Here is a 20,289-nt window from a genome sequence, read left to right on the forward strand (position 1 = left end):
TCATTCAGTGGCAACAGTGGGTGCCCCAGGATGTGCACCGCAGCATAGATTGCAACACAGGCAATTTTTAAAACAGCAGTTTGACAGTTTTTGACTGCTTCTCGTGAAAAGGCTGGAGAAATTCCATTTGAGCCTAACTAACTTGCACGGGTGGCGCTGTGGGTTAAACCACTGAGCCTAGGACTTGTCGATCAGAAGGTCGGTGGTTCGAATCCCCGTGATGGGGTGAGCTCCGTTGCTTGGTCCCTGCTCCTGCCAACCTAGCAGTTCAAAAGCACATCAAAGTACAAGTAGATAAATAGGTACCACTCCAGCGGGAAGGTAAAGGGTGTTTCCGTGCACTGCTCTGGTTCGCCAGAAGCGGCTTAGTCATGCTTGCTCTGGCCCCTTAAAGACATACACATCGGGTGGAACAATGATGAACCTTTACATTTAAAGAAACCATTCAACAATAGTATGCAGAATTGCTTACAGGCAGGTGTAGCATTAGAAGAAATGCACACTAAAAAGCTGATGAATTTTCAAGATAATTTTTTTTTAAAAAAAAAATGGCACACTGGTGTGGAAATGTGGAGGACTAAACAAAGACTGGACAAAACTAGAAATGGAAAGAAAATGAAACGGGCAGATTTGCCCATTCCTAGTTCTGGCTGAATCCCACACACTGGTCTTGACCTTCAAAGGCCTTCTTTGCCGCCCTCTCTCCTTACCTGCTTTGTACTCTGCAGGTCACAATTTGCACACTGAACTTCCTCCTCACAATCGCCAGAGCTGTCCACCAGGAACTTCAGGAGCCGGTCTTCTGGAGGGAGGCCATTCCCCCTGACAATGGACTGGTGGCTGCAGAAGGAAGACACAGGGAGAAAGAGGAAGCCCTGGGAAGGATGATGTCAAAATAATATAGGAAGACTCATGCAAGGATGTTGAGATATGGTGCTTTATTGTCCTGGGCACTTTCTGCAACACAGAATCACAGAACTGTAAAGTTGGAAGGGATTCCAAGGGTCATCTATTCCAACCCACCGCAATGCAGGAATCACAGCTAAAAAGTTAATGACAGAATAATGCTGCATTCGTGGTGGATTTATTCTGCTCTGCGGTGCTTCCCAGTGCTACCGCATTACTGCCACCCAGAGGGAGGCAAAAAAGAAAACCCCCCAGAATATTTGTTGTATTTAACATTATAGGTCTTTAGCAGGAAGTTATGGGTTATGCACTGATTGGAAATGAAGCAGTGTGACTGTCCCAAAAATATACGCAGGTGTTGATCACATAGGACTGAGAGTAACTCGTCACGAATGCACAAGAAGAAGGGACCTTTGGATGAGCCCTCAGAGCTAAGTGGGTGGAAATAATCCCCATGGAACACAATGAAACTTGCTTCTCACCAAACAGGTATAATAAGATCGATTTCCTTATGGACAGGAAAACCAGGTGTGTAAATGAACAAGCTTTAACTATTTTTATTTTATTTTTATTTATTTCATAACATGCAGACATGGCTTGATTGTTTAAAAACCCCTTGGAGTGTTTTACAAAAAGATAATGGGTGGGTTGCATTTGTCTCCCCCACCTGTTGCAAGCCTTTGCCTGATTTGGCCAAGGCGCTCGCTCTTTCTCTTTCTCTCTTTCCCCCCTTCCTGCTGCCGAACTGCATTCCGCTGGAGCTAAAAGGGGAGACATTCAGCTCAGCAGCTGTTCACACCTGAAGCTGTGTGATGGGAGGCTTCATGTTTCAGAGGCGCAGAGGAGAGAGAAGTGCGGATTTGCACCCTGGTTTCCAGTGGGGGGGGGGAGGCAGGGGGGAAACAGACAAACAGACACTGCTCACCCCGAAAGTGGGGAAATGAGGCTCTTCTTAATGTTGAAGAGGACCCTAATAACCCCCTCCTATTTCCCAGTTTCTGTCCCTGGCGGTTAATCACAAAGCCTCGGATTCCTTTGGCAGCTACGGATAAACCTGATATGGGTGTCTTACAACTGAAGACAAAGGCCAGGCATTAGCCTGGTCACGGCTTCCCTTTTTAGGAAGTCAATGCCTCATTCCTCTTCCGCTAATTCCCAAACTCTATTCCTGGCTCACACTAGTGAGAGATTTACTAGGGCCCCTCCACAAGATATGTTTATTCAGCCAATGTTCTGGTTTGCTTGTGCAAAGTTGGCACGGAGGTTGGATGATGTTTATGGAACACCCGTTCTGATTTATTTGCCGGGAGATGACACAGGGAACATTTGTCCGGTGTGCATTTGCTTGTGGCGTATTCATACATTCCCCCCCCCCCCCGTTGATCATTTGTTCATCCCACACTTTTCAGTGCATCTCCTGCTGCTTTCCAAACCACAAGGAAGTTTGATGCTTTTTTAAAGGGTGATTTGTTGCCCCAGGGTTACAAAACCCTAAAGTTCTAGCACAGTACTGCAAATTTGTACATGTCACAGTTCTGCCCTTGTAGAACTCAACAGAGAGGAGGATAAGGACAAAAGGTAGATACCAGGGGTCAGATCCTTTTTCAGCCATGGGCCAGTCCACTGTCCCTCAGACCATGTGGGGGGCTGGACTATATTTTTTTTGGGGGGGGAATGAATGAATTCCTATGCCCCACAAATAACCCAGAGATGCATTTTAAATAAAAGGGCACATTCTACTCATGTAAAAACACGCTGATTCCCGGACCGTCCGCGGACCAGATTGAGAAGGTGATTGGGCCCTTAGGTTGCCTACTCCGGTACATAGAATGAGCTAGCTCTACCTGTCACTGGGCTCAACTTCTTCCTGTCTTTGGCTATTGCACCACCTACTGTTGGACTCCTTGCTTTCTGCCCTACCAGCCCCAGTGAGCATTCAGCATGTACCAATGTCACTACATAACATAATACTGTACTATGCAACATAAACATCAAGGCAATTGTATAAATGCAATTGCAATAATAAGAAATGTGTAATAAAACAGACTTTCACAGCAGCATAAAACAAGAGAATTAGCAGCAGGTTTATAAAATGCAGACAACGCAGAGCAGTAGATGCAACGGCCGGCTTGCTCACTGGGTCCCTCCTTGGCAAGCAAGCAAGGAGGAGGAGAGCAGCTGGTGATGATAGGGGTGAGGAGGAGGCAGACACACAAATGGAGGGGGTGCTCTAGAAGGGTCTTCCCATGGGCCCTACAAAACCTGCAGGCTGTGCCCATCTTGCATGTTTCTCCCAAAGATGCCCATATCCTGCTGATTGGATGGAAATCTGTAGTATCCGGATGGAAACTGGTTGGAAGGACGCAAGGTCAGAGCAATGACTCATGCAGAGATGCAGTGGGCAGCCTCCTCTGTGGATAGGACCTTTGGGCTCACAGCACACCAACCTTTACTTATTTAATGCATTTCTCAAATTACTGTACAAGCATTTCTTGCAGCACGCAAAGGGCTCCAAACTGGCACCAGGCTAGTGCAGAAGTACAATAACTCATCAGTAAAAAGGGCTGCTTATACCATCGCTCAAATATCTCTGGACTGTAGGGGAGTAAGATGGTCCTTCCTTACCCACAAAGTGGACACGTCAGGCGGCTCTCGATGGCACGGCCCCGTAGGCAGCTGGCACAGAAGTTGTGGTAGCAGTCGAGGAGGCAGGGGTGTTCGTACTGCTCGTGGCAGAGGAAGCACACCAGCGGGTGGCAGTTGGCATTGTCCAGGTCACAGAGGTTCTCCAAGGGGGAGAAAATCCCACCAGACATCTGGAAGGGTAGCGGCGAGAGAGGAGAAGGTTACTGGAGAGGCTAGAAGGGTGACAGGCTGCAAAACAAGAAGCAGCCCTTTTGAATTGCACAGGCAAAGAGTCCTGTGGAAGCAGAAAGGCGAAGAGCTCTGTGTGAGCTCAAAGCCAACACATCCCTTTTGCGAATTAAACATTGGCGTGTCAAGGTTATTACAGAATCTCCCAAACATCTGAATGAATTTAGTCTAACCCCCTGCAATGCAGGAATCACAGCTTAAAGAAACCCTGACAGATGGCCACACACCTCTGCTTAAAAATTTCCAGTGGAGGGGAGTCCACTGCCTTCTGAAGTAGTCTGTTCTGTTCCACTGCTGAACAGCTATTACCACCAGAAAATCCTTCCTAATGTTTACTTCGGATCTCCTTTCTTGTAAGTTGAATCCATTGGTCTGGGTCCTGCCCCCAGGAGCAATTGATAGTCAAGGTGAGTTTTATTTCTGAATGGGAGGCCCACTCATAAACCTCTCTGCTTTTAGGGTGTGTGATTTTAACACTTGCATGCCCTCAGAGGAGCCCATCCTTAGTGTTTGTGCTGGAGTCATTGATTTGGGTATCCACCCAGGTTCAAAAGAAGCAATCCCAGAGCAGTGGCTCACGCAGAGATACAGCAGGCAGCATCCTGTGCTGCTAGGGTGCTTTGGGCTCAGAGGTGCTTTTAACAATTTCATTTTTTCTCACAGCACATTATGTGTTTTCTTGCAGCACACCACTGTCTATCGACACTGCACTATTAAAATATTGTATTCTCTAAGACCAGTAGAGACTGTGTGTATTTATAGCAAGTTACGTACACATTTATAAGGATCACAAGTGTGTGTAAAGGCTTTCTATTGCTTGCTTCTGGCTAGAGGAAATGAGGTAGCAACTGAGACATATTTCCACTCTAGTACTCAAAGAGTGATTTAAAAGAAAAAACTATTTAAGCACATTGCTATCTATTTAAGCACATTGCACAAAACAGAATCCAAAGACCTTCCAGCTATCCCATTTTTTATCTCCGAAAACTTTAAAAGGTTGGGGAACCAGAAATCATATTTTAATTTCTGAAGAAAATATACTGAAAGGTGTTTGTGGTTTTGGTATACAGTACTTTGGAATAGTTACAGATAGGTAGCCGTGTTGGTCTGCCATAGTCAGAACAGAAAAAATCCTTCCAGTAGCACCTTAAAGACCAACTAAGTTAGTTCTTGGTATGAGCTTTCGTGTGCATGCACACTTCTTCAGATACCTTTGGAATGTTCATCTTTAGGTTGCAACGGTTTCATTGGCTCTACAGTGACCTCTGCTGGCAGAACCCAGAAATACAGTGGAATTGATACCAGCATGCCTGGTTGAAGATGTCATATTCACACACCTCAAGATTTTCTCCTCCACAGAGACAGAGAACAAAAGTGTGCAAACAATGTGTGAAAATTTTGCTTCTGTCCAGTTGCAAGTACACATTTGGGGAGCCAGGATGTACTGTACTGTGGCTTCCATGTATAAATAGAGGCAATATTGACACTTGTGTGCAGTTTTCACACATTACTGTACATACATGTTCATCCCCCTCTCCGCCACCACCCATGTAAGGAAAACACAACCATGATCTGCTTTGTCTTAAGCTTTACAATTAATATGGATTAATGGGCTGCGAAGACCAGTGAAGGACGAACGGACAGCGAAAGGGTAATATTTCAAGAGTGGATGCTAATCCCTTCATTTCATTCTGAAACAGCTGTTTTGGGGGAAAGTCTTGAGGGCTTTGTGGATAGTGATTCATCTTGTTCTGGATGCATGCTATTAAGCAAATTGAAAATACCAGAGCTCTTCCTTTCCTACTAGGTCAATTGTTCCCCAACCACGTGGCAGAATGGCAACTTCACACTGAGAAATAAATAGATCTAAGGGAAACTCTATCAGCCATAGAGCCTGTATGAGTCCTTCCTACCTAGAATTTTTGTAAGTTTGGAGAATTCCACCCAGGAATTTAGCCATGCACCAAAATTAATGGACACAAATTAGTCTGAGGACATTGGCAACAGCCCTATGAATTCAGGCCTGCATCAGTTGAGTGGGTGTCATAATTACAAATATAAATGATCTCACCTCTGCCATGCTGTTCTTTTGGGTAGAGGACAGAAACATCTTACCTTTTCCGGATTTCCTTCGGTCTTCTCCACTTTGCCCACTTCTGCAGTGATCGATTTGCTGCCTCCACCTCCCCACTTGTTTCAGTTCAAAATTGCTGTAGCTTTCAGCCGACCACTGTATAAGACAAATTACCACCTGTTTAGAATTGTAGTAACTTGAGGGAAAACATGCCCTCCTGGAGAAGAATTTCTGCTGAGATAATGGCAAAATAGTTCTCCTTCTGAAAGACAGCAGGCAAATTTCAGGTGTGCACCCATGGCGTCAGAACAAATACGGACTTCATAAATTCTTCTGCAGAAACTCAGTAAGTATGGGTACTTTGGAGAAGACGGCGTGTCAAATTTAAAGAGGCAAAAAGTTCATCGGCTCTTGTATCCCATTTCCTGGGAAGTGCTAGAAAACTGTCTGCTCCCCCAGCTCCCTTGGGATTGTTTCTCTGGAAAGGCAGGTTAACTAAGAGGCAAGCACAAATGTCTATCGACTGACGGTCTGCTTCCCTTCTCCAGCACGTCAAAATCTTTTCTCTCTCATTCGCCGCCGCTGTCAAGGTTCATTCAAGGTCAGATCAAGTGCCCATGTGATGGAAACAAAGCAAACTCCCTCCGTGTTTCAGAGGCCACGAGGATTAGCAAGTTGAATGGCCATTTCAAAGGAGTAAGACAGGTAGACACTATGCACAGTCACTGGTTATGGGTAGATCAGCCTTCTCCAAGCAGGTGCCCTCCAGACATAGCTGTCAACTTTCAGATTTGAAAATAAGGGATCAGCAGCCTCACCTGTCCTGGGGACAGACTACAGGATATCTAACAATCCAGGACAACAGCGGGAAGCAGCGGGAAACGGCACTGGAATAAGGGAATTTCCCGCAATAAAAGGGAAGGTTGACAGCTATGCCTCCAGATGCTGAACTACAACTCCCATCAGTGCCACTGGTGCTGTTGGGAGTTGTAGTTCAACATCTGGAAGGCACCAGGTTGGCAAAGGCTTACAATAGATGTTTCTTTATTCCAGTCTTCAGTCCATGACATCTACACATATCCATTGGCAATATTTCCACATCAATTTCCAACCCACCCAGCCCCACAAGTCCTTGGGGAAACCTGTCAGCATTGGTTTCTCCTGATATACACAATTTTTGTATCGATTTCTGCTGAATACGCACACTTTTCTTGCAAACAATTTTACCAATATTTGCAATTTTAAAGGCATGCTTACCACGACCCCCTAATATAAGCATCTTTGTACACACATTTGAGAGTTGGAGAAGCATATTGCAAAATTTGGAAAAGTGTTAAATTCCAAGGAGAACTGTGTTTCAGTTCGTGGATTGTTTCAGGAAGTTAGGTAAATTCCAAGAAGCAAATCTCTCCCCCATTTCAAGTCACCGGATCTTAATTTCTCCTAGCGAGTTCTGCCTAGACAACCATTTATTTATTTACAGTAAACAGTTTTGAACAGGGGTCAGCAAACCTTTTCAACAGGGGGCTGGTCCACTGTCCCTCAGACCTTGTGGGGGGCCGGACTAATTTTTTTTTTGGGGGGGGAAGGAAGGAATTCCTATGCCCCACATACACTGGCGGAGGAAGAGGAGTGCGGGGGGAGCGTACCGCCCCCGGCAGCGCAATCCCGGTGGGGTGCCATCACGGCTGCCCCCCCACCTGCGCTAGGCGCCACGCCCCCACAGGTAGCGCGCCACGCCCCCAGGACACGCACCACGACCCTGCAAGCCTCCGCCTGCTCTCTGCCCTGCCCCCCCCCCGTGCCGGAGCATGAAGCTCCGCCACTGCCCACAAATAACCCAGAGATGCATTTTAGATAAAAGCACACATTCTGCTCATGTAAAAACACCAGGCAGGCCCCGCAAATAACCCAGAGGTGCATTTTAAATAAAAGGACATATTCTACTCATGTAAAAACATGCTGATTGCCGGACCGTATACGGGCCGGATTTAGAAGGCAATTGGGCCGGATCCGGCCCCCAGGACTTAGTTTGCCTACCTATGGTTTTGAATGTGGGAGGAATACCTTGGGAAGGATATATATCTGTTAACATACAGAGAACATCAGTGCATATGCGTGACCGGCTCTCATAAAGAAACAGAGAGGCAGCTCTATTTATGTTATTTGGAGCAATTTTTTATTTTTTCATTACATTAACATTCAGAACATTGTTTTTTATTTATTTGAAAACTTTATTTATTTATTTAATTTAATGAATAACGAGACTAATAAAGTTTCTTTCCTTTCCTTCTTTCTTTGAATTAGTGGAAAACTTCGTTAGTCTCTTTATGCATTTCATACGGTATTTATTTATGACATTTCCCCCTCAACCTGGTCTCAATCCCCTTAGGCAGCTCCGAGCAGCGCCTGGAACCACAACTCCCATCAACCCCCGGGAAGAGAGGAGGAGGAGGAGGAGGAGGAGCGGGATGGGAAGCGGGCCAAAGGTATTGCTCAGTCCCTTCCCGCCATGCTTCTCTTTACGGCACACCTCCCAGCATGCTCCGCGAGCAGCGGCCTTAAGAGGACGGGACGCCGAAGGCGATCCCCACCCTACCCGCTCGTCTCTATGGTTATATCCTCCTTTCTCTCCTTCCCCCGCCTCTCCTATGCGGCGAGTGCGCAAGCGCACGCCGCCTGACGCAAGGGCGGAAGTGGGCGGGAGGGCGGAGCCGAAGTAGGCGCATGCGCGCGGCCGCCTTCTTTTTCTCTCTTTCCCCCTCGTTGCTGCCGCCATGGCGCCTGCGGTGAGTCTCCGGCCGAGTCGGGCCTAGAAAGGGAGGTCCAGGGTGGCGGGGTGACCCCCGTGACGTATTAAGGAAGCGGAGGGGGGGTTGTTGGCGGTGACGTCATAAGGAGCAGGGAGGGGAGGCAGTCTACCTGGCCGGGGGGGGGGTTCCCCTGCCCCTTCCTCCCTGCAAGGTAGGCCTCAACGTCTCCTCCCAGCCCATGAAGCGCATTTCTGACTTCCCTGGACCCTCACGCGTTTTACTTTCCGGGGTAGGCTCCCCATGTCTCCCCTGATCATGTGCAGAGAGCAACTGATCTCTTGGATCTGGCTCCAGAAGGACAGCGCAGGAAGCGAGGCCTACCCTTAAGAGCTGCTGGATCAGGCCAAAGAGGGCCCCATCCAGCCCAGCCTCCTGTTCTCACAGTGGCCAACTAGGTGCCCCAAAGGGACCCCCCCAAGCAGCACGTGAGAGCAACAGCATTCTCCCACTCCTACTCTCCAGCATTCTAAGGTAGAATGCACTGTCTGTGGAGGCTCCATTGACAAATCTTACAAAACTGAGAAGAGCCCTGCAGCCCCGGGAAAGGGCCAAAAGGGACCCACCTAGTCCAGCCCCGTTCTCACAGTGCACATCAGGCATAATTCAAACTCCGGCCCTCCAGATGTTTGGGACTACAATTCCCATCTTCCCTGTCCGCTGGTCCTGTTAGCTAGGGATGGTGGGAATTGTAGTCCCAAACATCTGGAGAGCTGGAGTTTGTTTATTATTATTATCTCTCCGTTTATCTCAGAGGCTTCAACTGGGGTGTCTCAAGGGTTGCCTTTTGGACTCCCATTGCCCATGCAGGCTGTGGTTGATGGGAGCTGGACGCTGAACATTACCTGAAGGACCATCAATAGTTTACTGCAGGTGTAGCCAACATGAGGCCTTCAGATGTTGCTGGACTATAGCACACAAACAAATTTATTGCAGTTCATAGACCCAAAATACACAGTGCAGAGGCTGCTGAACAACTATGGCTTTCATCATCCCTGACCATTGAGCATGCTAAGTGGAGCTGATGGGAGTTAAGAGTCTCAACAGTGTCCGTGGGGTGGGAGTGGGGGTGGCCTTCTTGCCATTGATTTGCATTACACATAAGCATTTGGGGGAGAGAAAAGTCTCTCTAAAGGGTTGTGGCCTGCTACTTTATGTACAGTCCACACCTCACCCAGTGTGATTGTTTATGAAGCCAGGTCACATTATATATAGAACATGTGTTCAGACACACATGTTGTGCAGCTCTGATTGTTGGCTGTCCATGATTCACCAGTGTCCGTTTTCCAACTTGTATGGGCCACCACTTTGTGGCTGTGTTGGGTATGAAAGTGAAAAATCTGCCTGTGAGATGGGGACTAACACCAACTTGCAGTGTCCCCAGTAACATTGGCCTATATCCAACACTCTGTAAAGTCACAGAATTCAGTGGGCTTAAGCTTGCCTGTGTTGGATTTAGACCATTAATTCCCCCCCCCACACACACACACCTCATATGAACAGGTGACACATTCACTCATACAGTGGACGCTCGTGTTGCGAACGCGATCCTTGCGGGATGCACGTTCGCAACCCTTAGCAGTGCGTCTGCGCAGGTTGCGATTCGGCACTCATGTGCAAAGTGCAATTTAGCGCTTCTGTGCATGTGCGACTGCCAAAACCCAGAAGTAACCCGTTCCGGTATTTCCGGGTTTTGGCGATCCGTAATCCGAAAAAACGCAACCTGAAGCGTCTGTAACCCGAGGTATGACTGTATAAGAAAAAATGTGCAGAGTGGGCAGAATGCTGAACCTGCTGTATAATCCTAGCCACAATATTTAAGCTATAGCTTTGTCTTTTGTTCCAATTCTTGGTTGCAATAAGAGCTATTTTAAACACTGTCTCTCAGGTTGCTGTGATTATTATTATTATTATTATTAAATATTATTATTATTTCTTCTGTACTACTTTTCTATCGGAACAGTCAAAGCAGTCAGTAAGAAAACAAAAAAAAAAAAAAACCAACCCACACCATATCAAAATTTAAAGCTGAAACAGTAAATCATATGAAACAATATGAAAAGATGGCATACCTTCATATTTTCACATCAACTCCTCAGGAAATTGACTGACGGGGGGTCAGACTAAAGGCACACTATATTTTCGGCCACAAGTTATTTATTTATTTCCTAAGATTTAGACACTTTTCATTGTAGAAAACCTCAAAGTTGTTTATAAGAAGAATAAAACAATAACATTATTGGTAAAAAATAAAATAAAAACAATAATTTGAAACATTCAAATCAGCAATAAACTAAAAACAAATTAAAACACACATCAACATTCCAGATATCAGGGTAAGCTTGGCTAAACAAAAATATTTTTAGCAGACACTGAAAAGTATGCAGTGAAGGTGCCTGCCCGATGTCAGTAGGCAGGGAGTTCCAAAGTGCAGGTGCTGCCACATAACAAAATTGATTTTTTACAAATGCAGAACAGGTAATGGGGTAGCTGTAACAGTGCCAGTTCTGCAGATTGAAGTGGTCCAGCAGGCACATATGGGGTAAGGAGTTCTTGCAGGTAAACTGGTTCCGAAGTTGTCAAGGGCTTTACAGTTGTACTTTGGTTTTCAAACAGCTTAGTTCCCAAACACCGCAAACCCAGAAATGACTGTTCTGGTTTGCGACCTATTTTTGGAAGCTGAACGTCCGATGGGGCTTCCACATCTTCTGATTGGCTGCAGGAGCTTCCTGCAGCCAATCAGAAGCCGCGATTCGGTCTTTGAACGTTTTGGAAGTCAAATGAACTTCTGGAACGGATTCCGTTTGACTTGCAAGGTACCACTATATGGTCGTACAGTAACACCTTGAACTTGCAAATCTTAGAGCACAACTGTTCTATGTGGACAAAGTCACACCTCTCAGCAATTGTGCTGCAGCATTCTGCACTAACTGCAGCTTCTGGATCAAGCCCAAGGGAAGCCCCAAACCAGGGGTCTGCAACCCGCAGCTCCAGAGCCGCATGTGGCTCTTTTACACCTTTGCCGCGGCTCCGGGGCGGATACTAGCGAGGGGAGGAGGCGCATTGTGCGCCCCGACACTCCCCACTGTGGCGGGTGCTGTACTGGCTGTGTTGTCGCATGGGGGCGGTGCGTGCGTTAGTCACGCACCGTTCCGATGTCACCTTCCCACCTGCTGTCAGATCGCGGCTCCGGAGATATATTTGTTTTAAATGTCGCAATGGTTTTGCGGCTCCCAGGTTTTTTTCCTTCGGAAACGGGTCCAAGTGGCTCTTTTTGTCTTAAAGGTTGCAGACCCCTGCCCCAAACCATGGCAGAGTTTGTGCCAGATGTGATCTATAGTATACAAGATTAGTATGTGCACATACTAAAGTGTCTTTTTTGGCCTTTAGGTTACTGAGCTAGGTTGCTGGAGCACTAGGGAAGACCTGACTGTCCAGCTATCTAGGGCTAGATCACTGCTTAGTTGCTTATAGTCCACCAAAATGGTTAGGTTTGTTCACACACAAACAGTATTAGTGGTTGCATCCAATTAAGTCCTAGGCTCCGTCTGTACTATACATTTAAAGCTGTCTCATACCACTTTATGCAGCCCTGGCTTCCCTCAAAGAACCTTGGGAACTGTAGTTTGTTAAGGGTGCGAAGAATTGTTAGGTGGCCCTCCTCCCAAGGCCTGTCACGGAGCTATAATTTCCAGAGTGGTTTAACAGTCAGTCCCTCTTCCCAGGTAACTGAATTGTAGCTCCGTAAGGAGAATAGGGGTGTCTCCTAATAGCTCTCAGCAGCCTTAAGTTCCCAGGATTCTTTGGGGGAAGCGATGACTGTGTATGTGGGTTAAACCACAGAGCCTAGGACTTACCGATCAGAAGGTCGGAGGTTTGAATCCCCGCAAAATCTGAAAAAGGGTGCCAGCTTTCTACAAAGCTTGATTGCCTGGAATCGCTTCTGGCTCTCTGTAGACAACCAGATAAGGGGGCAGTTAGCATCATCTGCTTGTGGTCCTGCTAACTTGCAGCAGATAGCTAGGCCAGCATGGATTAAGGGGAAATAGCCACCCACTGGTGTTTGTCCCCAGTGCTTGATAGTCAACATGCCGCCTCTCACTTCCGTTCTTTGCTGTCATGGCTGAGGGCGAATGACAAACTTCTTCTCCAGAATTCTGTGAGGTGGATTAGCCTGAGCTCCCCTAAGCCCCGTGAGCAACATCACTCCCCTTCTGGACTCTCCTCAGGAGGCTTCCAGTCAGCCAGAGTTAGGAAGAATTAAAGCATGGGATCAATAAGAAGAAACCTACTAGGAGTAAATAAATGTTGGCTCTGGGGCAGCTTGACAATCTTGGAGAAAAAAAAGGGATTTTAGGAAGGACTTCTAAAAACATGGTTTTCGGCTTCAGAAGCAGAATCATCACCACAAAAGGCATTGTAGGGGCAGAAGATTTGGGTTGGGGAGAGCAGGAAAGATTGGGGGAAAATATGAGAGGAGGTGCAGCTGGTTGTAGAGCCCTGCGTTTTAAGGATGAGGAACTTCTAGATTGGCTGAGAGAAGTGGCAAGGAGCCAGCACAAAGATTCAACAGGTGTGAGACAAAATCAGGGTGTTGGGTGGGGGGGAAAAGGGTTTGGGAAAACGTGATGTTGTGCAATTTCTTCTCCATGTGGGGCTCATCTGATGTTGCGAAGAGGATGTCTGCTTTTGCAGTGAGCGTCAGGCCCCAATAGGGAAAGAAAAAATGTTTATGGTTATTGTCACCTCCTGTAAGGCATCTAAAGCTGTTAACTAAAGGGGTAACCGTGTTAGTCTGTAGCTGCAAAAACAACAAAAGAGTCTTAATAAATTTATTATGGGACAAACTTTTGTGGACTAGAATCTGCTGAAAAACAATTTCTTACCTCTTTACTGCATTCCTCAGTACTTTAATTTCACCTTTTGGGTGGCAGGGACCAGCGTATAGTCAGTGTCATCTACCCTGAATCTTTTGGTTAAGTTTAGACTCCAGCCAAGATGAAAAAATCTGGGTTTGGGAAGGGACAGCTGCCTGTTTCACCCCTCCCCTCCTACATTTGGCAGGCTGTGAGACATTAGTTTTATTTATTTGTTATAGAAAGTTATATACTGCATTTCAAGTAAAGGAAAATAGCTAAAGCGGTTTTCAGCATATTAAAATAATACAAGAGCCCTTAAAATTTCCTCTCTGGTGCATGTGCCAGGATTTCTTGAACAATAGTAACCTCTCTTTCTCTCTCTCCTGCAGAAGAAGCTTGTGACGAAGGGTGGCAAAAAAAAGAAGCAGGTTCTGAAGTTCACTCTAGACTGTACCCATCCAGTAGAAGATGGCATCATGGATGCTGCCAACTTTGTAAGTTCCCGGCCCTTGGAGGCATTGACCACCTCTGGAATACCATTAACTGCCTGCACTTGCTACCCTGAGAAGCCAGGCGGGTAACTGAACACATCTCCCACACAGATTGCAAATAGAAGATCTGGTTGCTTTGCTGCCATCTTTGGAAATGGGAGACACTTCTATCTTGTTCAGGGCTTCTGTTTCGGAGTGTGTTTTTGACAGGCAGGCTGTCAAAAGGCTGCTTGCAAATTGCTTGCAAATACACTGCTAACTGGAGCATCTGCTGTTCTCTCTGATCTCTCCAGCTAGCATGGAGGACAAGGCTATCGATGGCTGCTGTCTGTGATGGCTGCGCTCTGCCTCCAGAGTCGGAGGCAGTAATGCTTGTGAAGTGCTCTTGTGGCTGGAAACCGAAGGAGGGGATAGTGCTTTTCTGCTCTGCTCTTGCTAACTGTTTTACCACTGGGGATTGGCCGTGGTGAGAACAGGACGTTGGACCAAATGGGCCACTGGCCTGATCCAGCAAGCTCTTTTCATGTCTGTGCTGCATACATTTGATTGAAACTGGTTTTGGATCCTGCAGGAGGTTATTGTTGGTTCGGGGTGGGGAACCTGGTACCCTCCAGAGAATGTTGGATTCCAGCTCCCATCACCCATAGCCAGTGTGGCCAGATTGGTCAGGGATGATGGGACTTGTAGTCCAATGGCCTCAGCAGGGCCACCAGTTCCTTATTTTTGCTTTGTGTCCTGTTTTGGAACAGCCTGGTTTGGAGTGGGCAGATCTTGGAGCTCTGTGTATGTGTGTGTATCTGAAGTTTGTGTGGCAAAGCCTGATGCCTGTTTGCTTGTGGCACTGCCGTTAAGCTGCAGGGCATACATTCAGCTCTGAACAAAGCGATTAGGTATGTGCTTGCACTAACGCTTTGTCTCAGTCAGACTGCTGGGCCATCCACCTCAGTGCTTTCCATCCTGACTGACAGCAGCACTCCAGGGCTTCTGATGAGAACTCTTCTCAGAGTATCACCAGTACAGTAGTTTGGATACCCCAGCGGGCTGTCCCTTTTCCTTGTTGGTTGTGCATTCTTTCAAAGGCTTCCATGTATCGTAAATCCTTTCTTGCTTCTGCCATTGTCTGTATTATACATGCAGATTTATTCAAATGTAAATTTATTAATCACTCGTGGGGGACAAGGAATCACCTTAGGCAGAGGTGAGGAGCCTGTGACCCTCCAGTTCAGGGGTCAGCAAACTTACCGTGCCTTGGGCAGGTGACTCCAGCACTGATCGCGCGGTGGGCAGGGGAGCGTGTGCCCATACGCTATTTCCGGGTTGGAGGAGCACCGGAAATAGCTTGTGCGCATGTGCGCGGGCTTCCTCCGACCCGGATGTGTACCGGAAATAACGTTTGTGCATGCACAAATAACGCTTACGCATGTGCACAAGCTATTTCTGGTGCTCCTCTGACCTGGAAGTGGGCAGCCGTGCAGTGCAGCGGCGGAAAGAGCGGCAGCGGGTGGCAGGGGTTGCCGCGGGCCGGATAAATGAGTCCCTCGGGCCATATCCAGCCCGCAGGCCTTAGTTTGGGGACCTCTGCTCCAATTGTTGCTGAACAATGACTCCCATCATCCCTGACCATTCTGGCTGGGCCTGATGGACACTGAAGCCACGTGGCAGCCAGAGAGATGCAGGCTCCGTTTCTCTGGTCTGCACTGACTGGCAGCAACTCTCCACAGTCTGGGGTAGAGAGAAAAGTTTGCCAAGCCTGCTGCCTGAGAGATTTCCATGAGAGGCACCCAGGATTGAACTTGGGACCTTTTGTGCTCTGGCGCTAAACTACGACCCTCCAGAACAACAAGGATGTGGAACCTGTGTCCTATCCCCAGGTGTTGTTGGCCCACCATCCCTGACTGCTGGCTAGAAAAGATGAGAGATGCGAGGACCATAGGTTCCCCATCCTTGATCTAGGCATCCTTTAATTAGCTGGTGACCTCACATTGTTCACAGGTGAATATTATGGGTCATGGTTCTTCTCAACATTTCTGAGAATTACGTTGAAGTCTCTCATTAACCTTTGTTGGGTTTTAGACCTTTAGAAATTGGCAGTGGTGCCTCCTGTTTCAGGACATTTGCCTGTCCAGTTTTGTTGCAGAACAGCCTTCCCCAAGCCTGTGCCCCCCAGATGTTTTGGGACTGCAGCTGGCTGATGGGATCCATAGTTCAAAGCCTCTGGAGGACACCAGCTTTGGGGAAGGCTAGTTTAGTGGTCGCAAGGGACGCGGGTGGCGCTGTGGTCTAAACCACTGAGCCTCTTGGGCTTGCCGATCAGAAGGTTGGCGGTTTGAATCCCCGTGATGGGGTGAGCTCCCGTTGTTCGGTCCCAGGTCCTACCAACCTAGCAGTTTAAAAGCACACCAAAAAAATAAGCGCAAGTAGATAAATAGGTCCTGCTCCGGCGGGAAGGTAAACAGCGTTTCTGTGCGCTGCTCTGGTTTCGGTGTTCCGATGCACCAGAAGCGGCTTAGTCCTGCTGGCCACATGACCCGGAAAAACTGTCTGTGGACAAACACCAGCTCCCTCAACCTGTAAAGCGAGATGAGCTCTGCAACCCCAGAGTTGTCTGCGACTGGACTTAACTGTCAGGGTACCTTTACCTTTACCTAGTGTAGTGGTCAGGATTTTGGACTAAGAGTCCTGCCTAGGCAGCCATGATGCTCGCAGACTGATCTTTGATCAGTTACTGTCTCTCAGCCTGTCTTGCAGGGTTGTTGTACGGATGAAATGGATTGGGGGTCCAGTTTCACCGCCTTTATCTTCCTAGAGGGAGCAGTGGCAACACGAACATGTTCTTGAAAATAAATAAAAGGTTAGGCATTGCCTCGTAACAGTCACCCTTCAAGCGCTTGTTGTTTATTTAGAGCATTTGTTATCCACTTTTCAGGCAGAAAGGCTCCCAGAGTGGCCAGCATACAGTCATTTAAAACGAGACAGTCCCTTCCTGCAGGTTTACAACCTTAAAAAACGCAGCATGCAAGGGAAAAGGGACGGGGAGGGTAGAGGAAAAAACAAATTAAACGGGGGTGCCAGTTCCTAAACAGGCATTACTATTTTTTTTTTTGCAGGAGCAGTTCCTGCAGGAGCGGATCAAAGTGAATGGGAAAGCTGGGAACCTTGGTGGCGGTGTGGTGACCATCGAGAGAAGCAAAAGCAAAATCACAGTCACCTCAGAGGTCCCTTTTTCCAAGAGGTAAGGAGCCAGGCGGGGTTAAAAGACTGGGGTGGCTTTGACTTAAAGAGGCCTCTGGCCCTCTGGTGTTGTACAATTGGCTGCAGGTGCAGGCTGAGAAAAGAGGATCACCCAATTAAGCTTATGTGCTGCTTCATACAATACATTTTACTCATTGCCACAGGGACTGTTGTTGACCACTAGCTTTCGTGCCTTTAAAAGGCGATTTTTGGAGGAGGAGGGGAGAAATCTATTCATGGCTGCTATTCATAAGGACTATTTAGAACGTCCATCTTCAGAAAAATCTTTCCTCTGAATTACCAGTCCGTGGTGTGCAATAGTGGAAGACGGCTATTTATTTCTTTGTTTATTTAATTACTTCCCCAATTTACCATAAGGAAGGTCTTTGGGCGAGACGCAACATTAAAATACACAGTTACAGTGATATCTCTGGTTGCAAATGGGATCCGTTCTGGAGGTCAGGCCAGATCCTGAGGTTTTCGCAACCAGAGAGACTGCTTCTGGGCATGCGCGTGCAGCGAAACACTTCCGGGTTTGCCGCTTTCGCAACCTGAAGTTTACGTTAACTGAGGGTAACGTAACCCGAGGTTCTACTGTATGTTTAAAAAGCCTTGAATCAAAAAAGTGTGAAAACAATATAAAACAGTTCTATATATAAAACATTTCCAATAAAAATGTTATCATGCAGCTCCCGTTTGAGGATTTGTAGTGTCGCAACACAATCCTGGATTTGTGTGAAGTCCAGGTGGGATAGAAGAACAAAAGTGGTTTTAAATAATGGTGGAGGTTTAAGTAGAGCAGGGATGGAATAACACTGAGAGGGAGGAATGAATGAATGAATGAATATTTATTTGCATCAGCCACCAGCCATAGCAATAAAACAAACAAAATGTGGTATACAAAGAATAAAGGTAAAAATTCACTTATATAAAATACCTTTTGAGGGTTTGGATCAATAGTCAAATAATGGATCTTATTCTAATTGCCCCAGCTAAAAACCTTGCAACCTGAACACTGAGAGGGAAACATGGAAGTTTGAGTAAAGTGAGCAGGTGGTGTCATGGAGGGCGGGATAGAGACAGTTTAAAACAAGATTTGAGTACAGTGAGAAGGAGGGTTGGAAAGGCTCTGTTGTGCTGGTTTGTGTAGGGACTGACAGGAGTTGAAAGTCCAAAAATATTTTTAGGGCGATGCAGGCCCTCCCATTCCATGTATAAATGAAGCCAAACTGCTCATTTAACAGACTTGAATAATTTTTTTCCCTTGGCTTGGGGTATTGAAGAATGCAAGCCCATGAAACCAGTTCCTTACCCTCTGGGTGTCCTACTGAGTCCTTCCTCTAAGCCTTGGAGATTTCAGTCGGTGTCGTCAACTCACCTTCACACCCAGAAACAGGGAGTTGGAAATGTGATTTCATAAAAAATAAAATGACAAGAAAGCTAAGGGTTTTTTTGGTTGCCCAGATTTTACCCACATTTGCAAATATCATCATGCCTTTTGGGGATCTTGGTCGACTGAGATCCTGTTGCCGTTGACTCAGCTTGAATTATTTAAGCAGCTCGAGAACCGGGCATGTGACTGACCCAGCGGACTCCAGTGGCGTCATTGGGGGGCCGCAGTCAGTTTGTTTCCCTGCTTCTTTGTTCCTCCCGCAGATACCTGAAGTACCTCACCAAGAAATACCTGAAGAAGAACAACTTGCGCGACTGGCTCCGCGTGGTCGCCAACAGCAAGGAGAGCTATGAGTTGCGATATTTCCAGATCAACCAGGATGAAGAGGAGGAGGAGGAAGAAGATTAAATGCAAAGGAATCTGGCAATATTTTGTACATTCGCTTTTCCTTCAATAAAATACGGTGAAAGTTGTTATAACATTTCTCCTTGTGTGGTTCTGTCTGGATTGCAATCTGCCTTGTAAACACAGCCAGAAAAGATGTCCGCACCAAAAGCTTCCCCTGTCCTTTGCTGCTCTCTACAGAGAGATTGTGGTATGAGCTTTGGGGTAGGAATCCCCAACTTTTTCTTTTGCCCAAGCAGGGCCAGCCCACCTGTGGCGTGGGGCAAAGTGGCCCCTGTGGGCACCTCTGCCACTGCCAGAAAGGCAGCACTGGCAGCCAAAACCTCACAAAATCTCTCCAGGGTAGTGGCGCCACAGTCACGTGTTCCCATTTCTGATGTGCCCAAGAACCCACTTAGAAATCTCAAACTCAGGATTGCTGCAAAGGGCACATTTTGTAGAAGAAAAAACCGGCGATGCTTGGAAACACCACCCGTCCCCGTAGGGGAAAACACATAAAATATGGGGGGGGGGGAGACCACCCCCAAAGGTTGGGCAAGCTCTTCACTCCCCCAACCAAACTATCTTCTCCACAAGCTAAAGTACCTCAAGTTGAAATTGGGAAGGTGTTGGGTGCTGGTGTTTGAGAGGGTCATTGTGCCTGCGATTGCCAACCTAGGAGACTGGGCTGAGGGGAAGGTTCATCCCCTTGTATTGGGGTGGGATGAAAGAGCTCCTGCAATTCAGGTGCGGGGAACCTACAGGTGAAACTCGAAAAATTAGAATATCGTGGAAAAGTTCCTTGATTTCAGTAATTCAACTTGAAAGGTGAAACTAATATATGAGATAGACTGGTCACCTGCAAATCGAGATATGTCAAGCCTTGATTTGTTATCATTGTGATGATCATGGCGTACAGCTGATGAAAACGCCAAATTAACAATCTCGGAAAATTAGAATATTCAAGGAAATCAGCAAAACAAGGATTGCAAATCAAGCAAGATTGGACCTCTGAGAAGTGGAAGCACATCTCGCTTTGCATGTCATGAGTTGGTCTCATATATTAGTTTCACCATTCAAGTTGAATTACTGAAATCAATGTTAACTTTTCCACGATATTTTAATTTTTCAGGTTTCACCTGTAACTACCAAGTCCCGTCTGCCCCAGGAAGCATGGTCAAAGTTGATGTTGGGAGGTGTAGTTCATCAATGTCTAGATTGCTAAAGGCTCCCCACACTTGCTGTGATGGAAAAGGCTTCATAATTG

General features: G+C 46.9%; 2 protein-coding genes across 2 annotated transcripts in view; one reads left to right on the plus strand and one right to left on the minus strand.

Annotated features, from left to right (window-relative positions):
• Positions 1-6,420, minus strand: part of RNF207 (ring finger protein 207) — a 24,894-nt gene extending 18,474 nt beyond the window's left edge. The window contains exons 1-3 of the mRNA XM_028740470.2: positions 5,896-6,420; positions 3,532-3,722; positions 711-840 (exon numbers count right to left, since the gene is read on the minus strand). Coding sequence (XP_028596303.2) covers positions 711-840; positions 3,532-3,722 — 321 coding nt within the window. The 5' untranslated portion in view covers positions 5,896-6,420. The remainder of the gene's footprint in view (positions 1-710; positions 841-3,531; positions 3,723-5,895) is intronic.
• Positions 6,421-8,487: 2,067 nt separating this feature from the next.
• On the plus strand, positions 8,488-19,117 carry RPL22 (ribosomal protein L22). Its single transcript, XM_028740468.2, has 4 exons — positions 8,488-8,643; positions 13,913-14,017; positions 17,122-17,246; positions 18,902-19,117. The coding sequence occupies exons 1-4, from the start codon at positions 8,632-8,634 to the stop codon at positions 19,044-19,046; spliced, it is 387 nt and encodes a 128-aa protein (XP_028596301.1). The 5' UTR covers positions 8,488-8,631; the 3' UTR covers positions 19,047-19,117.
• The last annotated feature ends 1,172 nt before the right edge of the window (positions 19,118-20,289 follow it).

The sequence above is a fragment of the Podarcis muralis genome, chromosome 7, assembly GCF_964188315.1.
Source record: "Podarcis muralis chromosome 7, rPodMur119.hap1.1, whole genome shotgun sequence".
In the NCBI taxonomy this organism is placed as follows: Eukaryota; Metazoa; Chordata; class Lepidosauria; order Squamata; family Lacertidae; genus Podarcis; species Podarcis muralis.

Excerpts from the sequence above, each read along its gene's own strand:
- RPL22 (XM_028740468.2), top strand. Across the intron at positions 14,018-17,121 it reads TCATGGATGCTGCCAACTTT|GAGCAGTTCCTGCAGGAGCG; the intron begins GTAAGTTCCCGG and ends TTTTTTTTGCAG. Across the intron at positions 17,247-18,901 it reads GAGGTCCCTTTTTCCAAGAG|ATACCTGAAGTACCTCACCA; the intron begins GTAAGGAGCCAG and ends TTCCTCCCGCAG.